At 44.6% G+C, this 11730-nt stretch overlaps 1 protein-coding gene across 1 annotated transcript; it reads right to left on the bottom strand.

Moving 5' to 3' along the window:
* Positions 1-281: 281 nt before the first annotated feature.
* LOC137535743 (amelogenin-like) lies at positions 282-11045 on the bottom strand. The gene is made up of 3 exons (XM_068257613.1): positions 10920-11045; positions 4828-4983; positions 282-552 (listed from the first exon to the last, which is right to left on the bottom strand). The coding sequence occupies exons 1-3, from the start codon at positions 11002-11004 to the stop codon at positions 446-448; spliced, it is 348 nt and encodes a 115-aa protein (XP_068113714.1). The 5' UTR covers positions 11005-11045; the 3' UTR covers positions 282-445.
* Positions 11046-11730: the final 685 nt, after the last annotated feature.

Below are 11730 nucleotides of genomic sequence, written 5' to 3'. Positions count from 1 at the left end.
TAGTGGGCGGTCGGGAAGTGGTTAAAAGGAAATGCATATGGTAGCAGCCTCCATATCCCTCTCACTTCAGGTGTTCTATAAAGCAAGCATGTGATGATTAAATGCAAAGTCACCCTGAAGATTTGTATGAATAACCTTGGATAGTTAAGGGTCTTTTGGGATTAAAAGCACACCTTAGGTGTACTGGGTGAACAGTTATGATGTTCTGTTTGATAGTTATTCTGTAAATATTTTTCAAAAAAATACTATAGTAATGTAAAAGAAAAGAAAAGAATGCCAGGTTTAATGGGATAGTCTTTAATAAAATTGATAGGAACAATGAGACAAATGTAAGGTTCAGTGTAAACACTGATCTAAAAGATTTACAAATAGTAATAAAGATTTATAGATTGCTCGAGCTACTTCAATTCATGTTTATTCAATGTATTACATTATTTCAGGAAATTCACTTCTTCACGTTGACGCCTCCACAGCCTCCACTGATTCCTCCGCCAATTCCCCCAAGGTTCACTCCACCCATTCCTTCACCAGTGCCTGTCTGGCACAGGTTAACTTCAAAGAGAACCAGAACATACATAATTAAACACAATTGCAATATTAGCTTTACAATGCAAACTACCAAAATTGCGTCACAAAAAAATCATCACATTGCGACGCAGTGTTTCAGGATGACATGCCTTCATACAGTACACACCATTAGGGTGCTGTTTGATTTTTCTGTAACATTGTGTTGTAATGAAGAGTAATCGCACCGCAATGGATTACAATAACGTGTTAAGAGGCGCCTTATTTATGGCTACAAGCACTAATAGGCACTGCTATTTGGCCTGAGGAAGTGGGTATGCACCTACGAAACGTGTTGCCAGTGCAATAAAATTCTATTAGTATGTGAATTTGTCTTCATTGAGGTAAGCCACCACACTTTTTTTCATTTTATTTGTTTTTAATGCATATTATCTTCTCTGGGCGCCTATTTCCCCTTTATCCTCTGTTAGGAGGAGTTATGGTACGGTTATACTCAAGTATTCAAATAAATTAAGAAATATGAATTACACAAATCTATATTTCACAGCCATGGGATTGATCACTTATAAACACACTCCAAGAACTGGGAAAACCTACCGGGCCCCCTCACTCTCTTCTGCCACTGCACACCAATTTGCAGAAACCTCTCTCAGGTCCTCTTTCATTCACTCCCCTGCATTCCAATACATCATCAGGTACTCCAGGGGTCTAGTCCTGGAAAAAGAGGTGAGTGGACTCACCCTAAAAAGTGGGCGTAGTCAAGCATAATGTGGGCATGGTCATGGGTGGGGCCAAATATACATGACCTTAGCAGTGATTTAAAAGGTCTGCCAGGGAAGTTTGAGCTCTGTCGTAGTGTATCCCCCAAAAATAGATGTAATCTGACAGCATTTTACCAAAAAGACACATAATCTGGTAGAAGTTCTTCCAAAATACAGATAATATGGCAGTGGTTCCTCCAACATAGACAATGTCGCAGCAGCAGTTCCCCCAACATACACATAATTTTGAAGCAGTTCCCCAAAATACGCACAACCTGGCAGTAGATCACCAAAATACACGTAACACCCAAAATACATATAATCGGGCAGCAGTGGTCCCCCAAACATACACAATCTGGCAGCAGTTCCCCAAAATACACGTAATCTGGCAGCAGTGGTCCCCCAAACTTACACAATCTGGCAGCAGTTAACCAAAATACACGTAATCTGGCAGCAGCCGTTCCCCTAACATACACATATTCTGGCAGTTGTTCCCCAAAATAAATAACAGCGGTTCCACAAAAATGCAGATAATCTGAGAGCAGTTCCCCCAAAATAGTTACCCCCAGCATAGGTAGCCAGGTCTATAGGTGTCCCCAGTATAAGTAGCCATGAGTATAGTAGTCCCCAGTATATGTAGCCAGAGGTATAGTTGCCTAGTATATGTAGCCAGGGGTATATGTGCCCAGTATATGTAGTCAGGGGTTTAGTAGTCCCCAGTATATGTAGCCAGAGGTATAGGTGTCCAGTATATGTAGCCAGGGGTATAGGTGCCCAGTATATGTAGTCAGGAGTATAGTAGTCCCCAGTATATGTAGTCAGGGGTATATGTGTCCAGTATATGTAGTCAGGGGTATATGTGCCCAGTATATGTAGTCAAGGGTATATGTGCCAGTATATGTAGTCAGGGGTATATGTACCCAGTATATGTAGTCAGGGGTATATGTTCACAGTATATGTAGTCAGGGGTATATGTGCCCAGTATATGTAGGCAGAGGTACATGTCCCTACTATATGTAGTCAGGGGTATAGTGGTCCCCAGTATATGTAGGCAGAAGTATATGTCCCCAGAATAGGTAGCCAGGTGTATAGATGTCCTCAAAAAAGGTGGCCAGGTGTATAGATGTCCTCAGTATATGTAGCCAGGTCTATAGGTGCCCCCAGAATAGGTAGCTAGATGTCCCCACAAGGAGGGGAGGCAGCGCAGAGAGGAGGGATTGGTGGGCACAGCAGGGAACCTCCCCTCCCCCCCCCTCAGGGCTCCCCCTTTCTCCCTCTCCCCCTCCAGTCCAGAACTAAAATTTGCGGGAGGCTGGCAGCAGCGTGACTTACCTCTTCCTTGTTCCAAGACGGGTAAGTAGTGATGTCCGGTTCATTTGAGCCGCTTCTTTCCTGTGAGTTGCGTGATCCGGCTCATCATACTGAACCGAATCAGTTCAGTGGAGGAGACAGGAACTGCAGCTGCACACAGTGTTCAGCTGTAGTTCCTGTCTCATCCACTGAACTGATTCAGTTCAGTGTGATGAGTCGATCACTCAACTCACAGGAAAGAACCAGCTCAAATGAACCGGACATCACTACTTACTCAGTGTTTGGAACGAGAGTGAGGTAAGTCTCGACTCCCGCCCACTGCCAGCCGCCCGCACGTTAGTTTTGGAGGGGAGAGCGGGGGATGGAGAGCCCCAAGGTGAGGGAAGGAGGGGGGAGATGGCCCCCCTTCCCCACTGCTGCTCACAGCTCTCCTTCCACAGCGCTCTCTCCCTCCACAGATGCCAGGGTGGACGGCGTCCACTCTCTGAAAAAAGCAAGTGGACGTCGTCCACCTGCGTCCACGCCCCACTCGACCCCTGAGGTACTCTCAGTCACCCCAACAAACACGTACGCATAAACACACACAAACATACTCAAAGGTAGATTCTACTGGCAGGCAGAATTTGATAGGTAGCTTCTACAGGGTGGTGCATGAAATGCAGGCCTGGCTGCCTGGCACAGGTATACAGGCAAATGCCACCTTGCTGGTCCCCTTGTGTCTCTTACTCTATCCCTGCTGTTTGTCCTTTTCTGCTGAATTGAAGCCTATGTTGATTGCATTTGCTGTCGGTGGGTAATAGGGCTTGATTCACTAAGACAAATAACACACCTTATCAGAGTTAGCACGCCTTATCAGAGTACCACAGTGAGCTCTACGAATTTATACCTGCTAATTGGCAATGACGAGAGCTCCACTCATCCTGTCGTGAGCCCCCACGGGTCCAATCACTTTAAAGAACATTGTCTGTGCACTTTGACTAGCCCAATAGGCTGCCTGTCACTTGACAGGAAACTTGACAGGCAGCCTATTGTGCCAATCTAAGTGCGGGAATAGTGTCCTTTAAAGTGATTGGACCCGCAGGGGCTCAGGGCAGGACGAGTGGAGCTCTCGCCATTGCCAACTAGCAGGCATAAATTTGTAGCGCTCGCTATGCTACTCTGATAAGACGTGTTAACTCTGATAAAGCATGCTATTTGTCTTAGTGAATAAAGCCCATAGTCTCATAAGGCAGCAACTGCAGGCAACACAGGCTTCAATAAAGCCCGGAAGGACACACATAGTAGGGATAGAGTAAGAGGTGCATGGGAACCACACTGTAGTATCAGTCTGGTAATGATCATTAAATTCTAGTGGCAATATGCAACAATGACAGCATGAAGGGGCGACAAGTGGCATTAAAAGCAGGAAGGAGTGCTGAGTGGCAATGACAGCAGGAAGGGATGAAGAGCAACAATGACAGTGGGAAGGGGCGATGTGTGGCAATGACAGAGAGAATGGGGCAACAAGCGGCAATGGCAGCGGGAAGAGACAACGAGTAGCGTTCAAAGTAGGAAAGAGTGACATGTGGCAATGAGCATAATGTAATGATTGCGAGCTGGGGCCAATGTGGCACTGCCAGTCTGCCACTGTTTAGGCCCCAGACTCTTTACCCATGCCATACGGCAGTACTGCCTGTACTGCCCTGATGGCGGCCCTGCCTTACACACGCTACAACACCCTACACAATGTGGTACAACATTATTTAAATATAGATATAATGGTTATTTACAATGGTTTCTGAAACATTAGATGATGGTCTAATGCTCATAACAAGCCTGATCAAATGCTGCTTCCAGGGACGGATCTAGGGGGGGGGGCAAGCGGATATCTTGCCCCAGGCACAGTTTGTTGAATTCTTAAAAAGGCGGCAAAATGAATGGCAGTTTGGGCGCCAAAACCTGACCTTTAGGCGCCAAAACCTGACCTTGCCCCAGGCGCAACTTGGTCTTGATCCGTCCCTGGCTGCTTCAAATATCAAAGCTATGTAAAATTAAATTTGTTATCCAGCCACCTGTCAGCATCTCATTATGGAACACTACAAGCATTCTCTGATTGGACAGGAAAGAAGGAAGCTGCTGCCCATGGGAGGCAAAGAAGGCTGCATCCATGAGTGTTACACATGCAGTAGGGGGCTGCAAGTGCAATGATAAAGAATTGCAAAAACTTGTGTAGATTCTGCATAGGTCATACCTTCACATGGCTGTACTGGAACTGGAGGTATATTCTGGCAAGGCTGAACTGGAACTGGGGGAACATTCTGGCAAGGCTGAACTGGAACTGGGTTGACATCCTGGCATGGCTGAACTGGAGTTGGGGGCACATTTGGGCATGGCTGGAATGGTGTAGCTGCAAATATATTAAAGAGAGAGAGAGAAAGTAAAGATCAGTATCATATATAACACATACATACACATTTCCAAGTATATATTGAAATGTCATGTTCAGAAGTAACTATGTCTGTCAATATTTCTTGTTCTGACATCTGTGACTGAGAAAAGGGGCTGGCTGTCTTTGATCTAAGCCGGTTCTGCTTTCTTCAACTGAAATAAAGTATTTATAATGCATGTATTTGATGTCACACAGTAAAGAAAGCTACACTATGCATCATGACGCATTGAAAGGTACACCACTTGCATTTTAGTTTAAAGGGAACCTGAAGCGAGAGGTATATAGAGGCTGCCAAATTTATTTCCTTTTAAACTATACGAGTTGCCTGGCAGCCCTGCTGATCTATTTGGTTGCAGAAGTGTCTGAATCACACCAGAAACAAGCAAACAGGTAAACTTGTCAGATTTTACAATAATGTCAGAAACATCTGATTTGCTGCATGCTTGTTCAGGGTCTATGGCTAAAAGTATTAGAGGCAGAGGGGCAGCAGGACAGCCAGGCAACTGGTATTGTTTAAAAGGAAATAAATATGGCAGCCTCTATAGCCCTCTTGCTTTAGGTGTCCTTTAAATAGCTAGTGACATCATGTATTACCACTGAAAGTAAATGTAATGTTAATTACCGATTGCTACGGCCCATTCATACTAGAGCGATTAACGGGCGACCTATGGCAGTGATATCACTACCGCGATTGGTGCTGATCGTGACTGTCGCCAATCGCAAAACGCACTACCTGCAAATTTTTTGCAGCGAATCTGGAGCGATCACTGTACAGTGCCAAATAAATTGCTGATCACGATCGCTCTGAATCCCGAAAGTGTACAGTGATTTTACAGCGCTAATCGCGGTAAAATTACGCGCACAAAACACTACTGCTATGCGTGAATGGACCCTTCTACTGAAGCCAGATGATTCCAGTGGTTATGATGAAATGCTGTGTTGGGGCTGCTCATTAGCTAATAAATCTTTGCTCTGGATTGCTATAGGTCAGTGGTTCCCAACCTTTTTCAGGTAGTGACACATCACGCCAAACATTTACATTAACATTTACATTAATTTACATTAACATCTGTTACATGCCACAGTTATATAATAGACAATTATTAATAATAATCATGAATCAATGAAAAGAGAGCGCATTTTCCTGAATACACTGCAAAAGGAATCCTAGAACTTATAACTGCTGCAGACAAACTTGAGAGGGATGCAGAGACAATATTACTTCTGCAGACACACTTGAGAGGGCTGCAGGGACAGTGTGCTGCTTTTGGCACAATGATCATTGCTGCTGCCTACTGCGGAGATACTTCACTGCATTTACATACAGAATCTATAATATCTGCTAAAGGAAGTCACACCCTTTATTTGTAAAGAGCGTGGACTTCCTTCACTCATCGTTGGCCTCTGTTTGTCATTCCCTCTGCACCTACTCCATTGGTGCACCTTGGTTAAAGCCATGTCCCCGCTCTGGCTCCCTCCCAGCTGCTCATTTGTAGTAAGAGCAGGGCTTAAAAAAAAAAAAAAAAAAGCCAGTGTCCAGGAATGTGTACTCCGGTGGCCAAATTTATGTAGTCTGTCCTGCTATAACTGTAAACGGAGCAGCGGGGGAGTCAGAGTGGCAACTGAGCAGCTGGGAGGGAGCCAGACAAGGACATGGGGAGCATGGTGACACATACCCATGGCTGCCTCGACACATAAATGTGTTGCGGCACACAAGTTGGGAACCTCTGCTACAGGTTATTCATTTGTGCTGCACTGTGATCAGGGACATCTCTAGGGGAGGGGTCACACTTGAATCTGTGGAAGTAGCAGATGTTCCCCGCAAGTCATTTTTGTGTGTTTTTAGACTGTGTTTTAATGCATGTGTTTTTAACAGCAGTTATAGAACAGTGTGACAACCTTGATTTCCCCAACGACAAGAGGCCACCACAGTAACAACAGTACTCAAGTGGGTGTACCTGTACATACTATAGTAGGTCTATAAGACTTGGCTTTGTTTTCCAACCTAGCCAGAATACCAGACAGTCACTTTTAAAGGTTTCAGCGAGAAGAATTTGCATATTCACAGTGCAGGAAAAATCAAAATAATCCCTTAAGTCGATTTCTATAGCTTTGCAGTGAACTTATTAACAATGTACCGTATGTTACAACATATCCCAACTAGTATTAGTTGGTATAGTATAATGAGGATACCTCAAATTAAGTCTTTTTTCCTCCAGTATGTGTCTGTTACATATGCATACAGGATTTATTTTAAAATGTAACCAAGGAGAGGAGACATGTGACATAAGGAGATAAATATGTGTATGTACAATGCAAAACATATTAATAACCAAGTGGGTAGTGGGTGTCAGGACACCTTCTGAAAAAAGACACAGGGAACAAAACGGGGAGCCCAATGGTGCAGTACGTCAATAAAATCGGGTAATTGTAGTAAGTAAAGATCTACTCACAAAGGTAGGTTGCAGAGGGGCAACCGACCGCAGGAAGCAGGTGGAGACAATAAACCCGACTCCACTCGGGGAGGTCACCGAGGACCTGGATGCGGTCGCACTCCTAGGGTAAAAAAAGGGGGACAGGTGTCCACCGTGGTGAGCATCTAAAAACAGTTTAAAATTGACAAAAACGTGAGGTAGCTTACCTCAATGACAACAAATCTCGGCTCCCTTGGCTAAATATTCCATTTAGCTTGGCACTTGTATTGGCCTGAGAAAGCGGGCTTGGACCCGCGAAACGCGTTGCCTGTGCTATAATAAATCTTTTGTTTATTACAAAGATTTGTCGTCATTGAGGTAAGCTACCTCACGTTTTTGTCAATTTTAAACTGTTTTTAGATGCTTTTATCTACGATTAGGGCGCCTCTTTACAATTGTCTAGTGCATATTAATAACCAGGCTGTTTTACTTGTTTTAATTTTCAGCCTGAAAGAGTTCATTTTTAGGCATGTTAGTGACAGCTTCTGTTTTGTCTGTACCTTGTCAGGAACATAGTAAACATTAATGATAAGCAAATTACAGCCATAAACGTTTTCCTGGCAGAATATAACTTCTGAGAGCAGAGTAAAATAGAAAACGGTAAATAGTGCATGTATTTTCATTTAGGGACACTTAACCTTCCTGGCGGTAACCCCGTAGTTCGGGGTAAGCCGCGCAAGAGGTTTTCTCAGGCCCTGCTGGGCCGATTTGCTTAATTTTTTTTTTTGCTGCACGCAGCTAGCTGCATCAGCACACCAATCGCCGCCTCCCCGCGCTCGATCACCGCTATCCGTTGCGCCGCGCACCCCCCCCCCCAGGCCCGTGCGCTGCCTGGCCAAGCCGTCCAGGAAATCCCGATTTCCTGATCGGAGATCACCGAAGGCGATTGAAGCGGGCGGGGGGATGCTGCTGAGCAGCGGCTATCATGTAGCGAGCCCTGGGCTTGCTACATGATTTTAAAAAAGTAAAACGTAAAAAAACTGCTGCGCTGCCTCCTGCCGGAATTCATTAGACCGCGAGGAGGGTTAATAGGCTGCCACTGAGCAGAGACAATACAACAGTCAATCTGCGTTGTAAATGTTTAAATATAAAATAAAGCCATGGGATATCTAAAAACAAAGATCTTTTTTAGAAGTAGGAGGATAAATACAATTGTTTATCTCATTAGTTTATTTTCACCTCAGGTTCACTTTAAAGGGAACCTGAGGTGAGAGTGATATGAAGACTGCCATATTTATTTCCTTGTAAACAATGCCAGTTGCCTGGCAGTCCTGTTGATCTTCTGGCATAAGTAGTGTCTGAGTCAATCCTGGACCAAGCATATGGCTAATCTAGTAAAACCTGAGCGCTCTATTACACTGGGGTGTTGCAGGTCGGTAAATTTACCACACCACGTCCCTGGGCAATTAAAGTCTATGGGGAGTTTACACTCCCCACGTTGCGGTACGCTGCACCGGAAGTTCCCTTTTTTTTTTTAAATCAGCCTTTATTAAACAAGATTAGGCAAATACAAACAGTGCTATAAAAAGTAGTCATTAAGTGCAGCAGCAATGTACGATATATACAGTATGGAAGTTTCCTATTTAATGCGCTTTAATACCTACGTTACCTACATACTTACGACCTACGTCGATCTGCATCGGACCAGAAGTCATGTAAGTCTATGGCGACGGGGTTTTTAAAAAAAGTTGGTGGTGGCTGTGCGGCACGCATGCGCAAAAGCGTATTTGTTACAATACGCTTCTGTGCACTTCCATATACCCAAAACAGGAAGTAACCGCAAGCGCGCATCACTTCCTACTTGGATGGATGCCAGACGGAGAATACCACATAGTAACGCATAATTCCCTGAAGGCCTGTTTTTGTCATTGCAGTGCGGCTGACGCCAATATTCTGTGTGAAGCCAGCCTCAGTCAGCTGAGTCAGAGTACCTGATCTGCATATGCTTGTTCAGGGTCTATGGCTAAAAGTAGTAGAATAGAGACACGGGATCAAGAGGACTGCCAGGAAACTGGTATTGTTTAACCACCCTGGCGTTCTATTAAGATCGCCAGGGCAGCTGCATGAGGGTTTTTTTTAAATAAAAAAAAAACTATTTCATGCAGCCAACTGAAAGTTGGCTGCATGAAAGCCCACTAGATGGCGCTCCGGAGGCGTTCTTCTGATCGCCTCCGGCGGCCAAAAGTAACACGGAAGGCCGCAATGAGCGGCCTTCCGTGTTTTGTTTACTTCGTCGCCATGGCGACGAGCGGAGTGACGTCATGGACGTCAGCCGACGTCCTGACGTCTGCCGCCTCCGATCCAGCCCTTAGCGCTGGCCGGAACTATTTGTTCCGGCTGCGCAGGGCTCAGGCGGCTGGGGGGACCCTCTTTCGCCGCTGCTCGCGGCGGATCGCCGCAGAGCGGCGGCGATCGGGCAGCACACGCGGCTGGCAAAGTGCCGGCTGCGTGTGCTGCTCTTTATTTGATCAAAATCGGCCCAGCAGGGCCTGAGCGGCACCCTCTGGCGGTAATGGACGAGCTGAGCTCGTCCATACCGCTAAGGTGGTTAAAAGGAAATAAATATAGCAGCCTTCATATCACTTTCACCTCGGGTTCCCTTTAAACACTAAAGTCATGTACTAAAAAGCAAAGTCAGGTTTTAGAGACAAAGACATCAAAGTACAGGATGTTAGGAATCTGATGTTATGTCTATATGCAGTCTTCCTGCGCACCTTCAATTCAAAGTACATATTAAAAATATACATTTTTATACAATATCAGGGCGATGAAGAGATTCAGTCCAGCACTTTGGTTAACATGCTCTGAGCTGATAGCTGTGTAGAAACCAGGCCAGCTCTAGATGTTTTTGCTGCCCGAGGCAAACTTGTGAGGATGCCCCAACCCCCCCTCCCTCCCCATTCGGAATTATCGCACAGCACCTGACAATTTACTCTGCTTCATTTAATGTTCTCACATGACATGCTGCAGCCTAACACAATAGCACACTGGCTGTGAGTCTGTGGCAAACAAACTACTCACCCTCAGCTACTCCATTCCTCCTCAGTCAGGACAGCAGTGCCACCTCCTCCCTTCTGCTGTGCAAGTCAAATGAAACACGGTTGCTCTCCTGCCTCCCCCCTCCTCACTCACTGTCAGACTCCTCACACAGCACAACAACAATCTGCTTTTTCTCAATAATGACCTCTTCACCTCGCTCGCTCTCCTCTCGCTTCTCCTTCTACTCTAATCGCATACTGTTAGTGTACACACAGTGCAAACACACTGCCCCTGTAATCTATGCGCCTGATGCAAATGTTTCACCTTGCTTAATGAGAGAACTGGCTCTGGCAGAAACACACAGAAAGCCATCCATACCAATTGATCAGTTTTAACTATATATGTTTGATATACTACCCAATACAATTATACAGTACTTACGGTTACAGTCTTGGGATTGGATTGGATTGGTAGGGATGGCAGTACCCCCAAAGCCTCCTAGATTTCCACCCTTAACTCCAGACATGGCTGATAACTTACTGATCTCTGGTAATGATTGATCTGAATGTGTTTATAGCTCTGGCAGTCCTTTTATACATGGTTCTGCTCTATTTTTTTTTCTCATTTATTTTCATAACTTTTGACATTTGTTTGCTTAGAGGCCAAACTTAATTAGATGTTTGAGTATGAAAGACTTTTTTATTCCATGTTGTTTTTTTCAAATCTGGGGTTGGGTGCATCTAATTAGTGAATACCTCTTTTATTGTAACAATGCCAATATAATTGTCCACGTATACCTTGCAGATCAATGTAGTGATTCATTCCAAGAGTTATGCATTCATCTTTGCCAACCTGACATAGGAGAATAATAGCTTTCTGATTAATGTCATCTATAATTTAAAGGAGCAGCACAAAATAGTCTCTTTATTTATATAAGTAATATAGAGCAGATTGTTTTGACAAGCGGTAAGATTCACACTAGATCAGGACAATTTATGACGAGCAGATGTTTGCTGCAGATCCATATTCCTTTTGTCTTATTCATGGCCCATACATTGAATTGACAGTTTTTATGGTGAATCGGCTCAATACAGTGGGTTGCAAAAGTATTCGGCCCCCTTGAAGTTTTCCACATTTTGTCATATTACTGCCACAAACATGAATCAATTTTATTGGAATTCCACATGAAAGACCAACACAAAGTGCTGTACACATGAGAAGTGGAATGAAAATCATACATGGCTCCAAACAT

Source organism: Hyperolius riggenbachi, chromosome 10 (assembly GCF_040937935.1).
Source record: "Hyperolius riggenbachi isolate aHypRig1 chromosome 10, aHypRig1.pri, whole genome shotgun sequence".
Taxonomy (NCBI): Eukaryota; Metazoa; Chordata; class Amphibia; order Anura; family Hyperoliidae; genus Hyperolius; species Hyperolius riggenbachi.
This window is presented reverse-complemented; position numbering and strand designations above follow the sequence as displayed.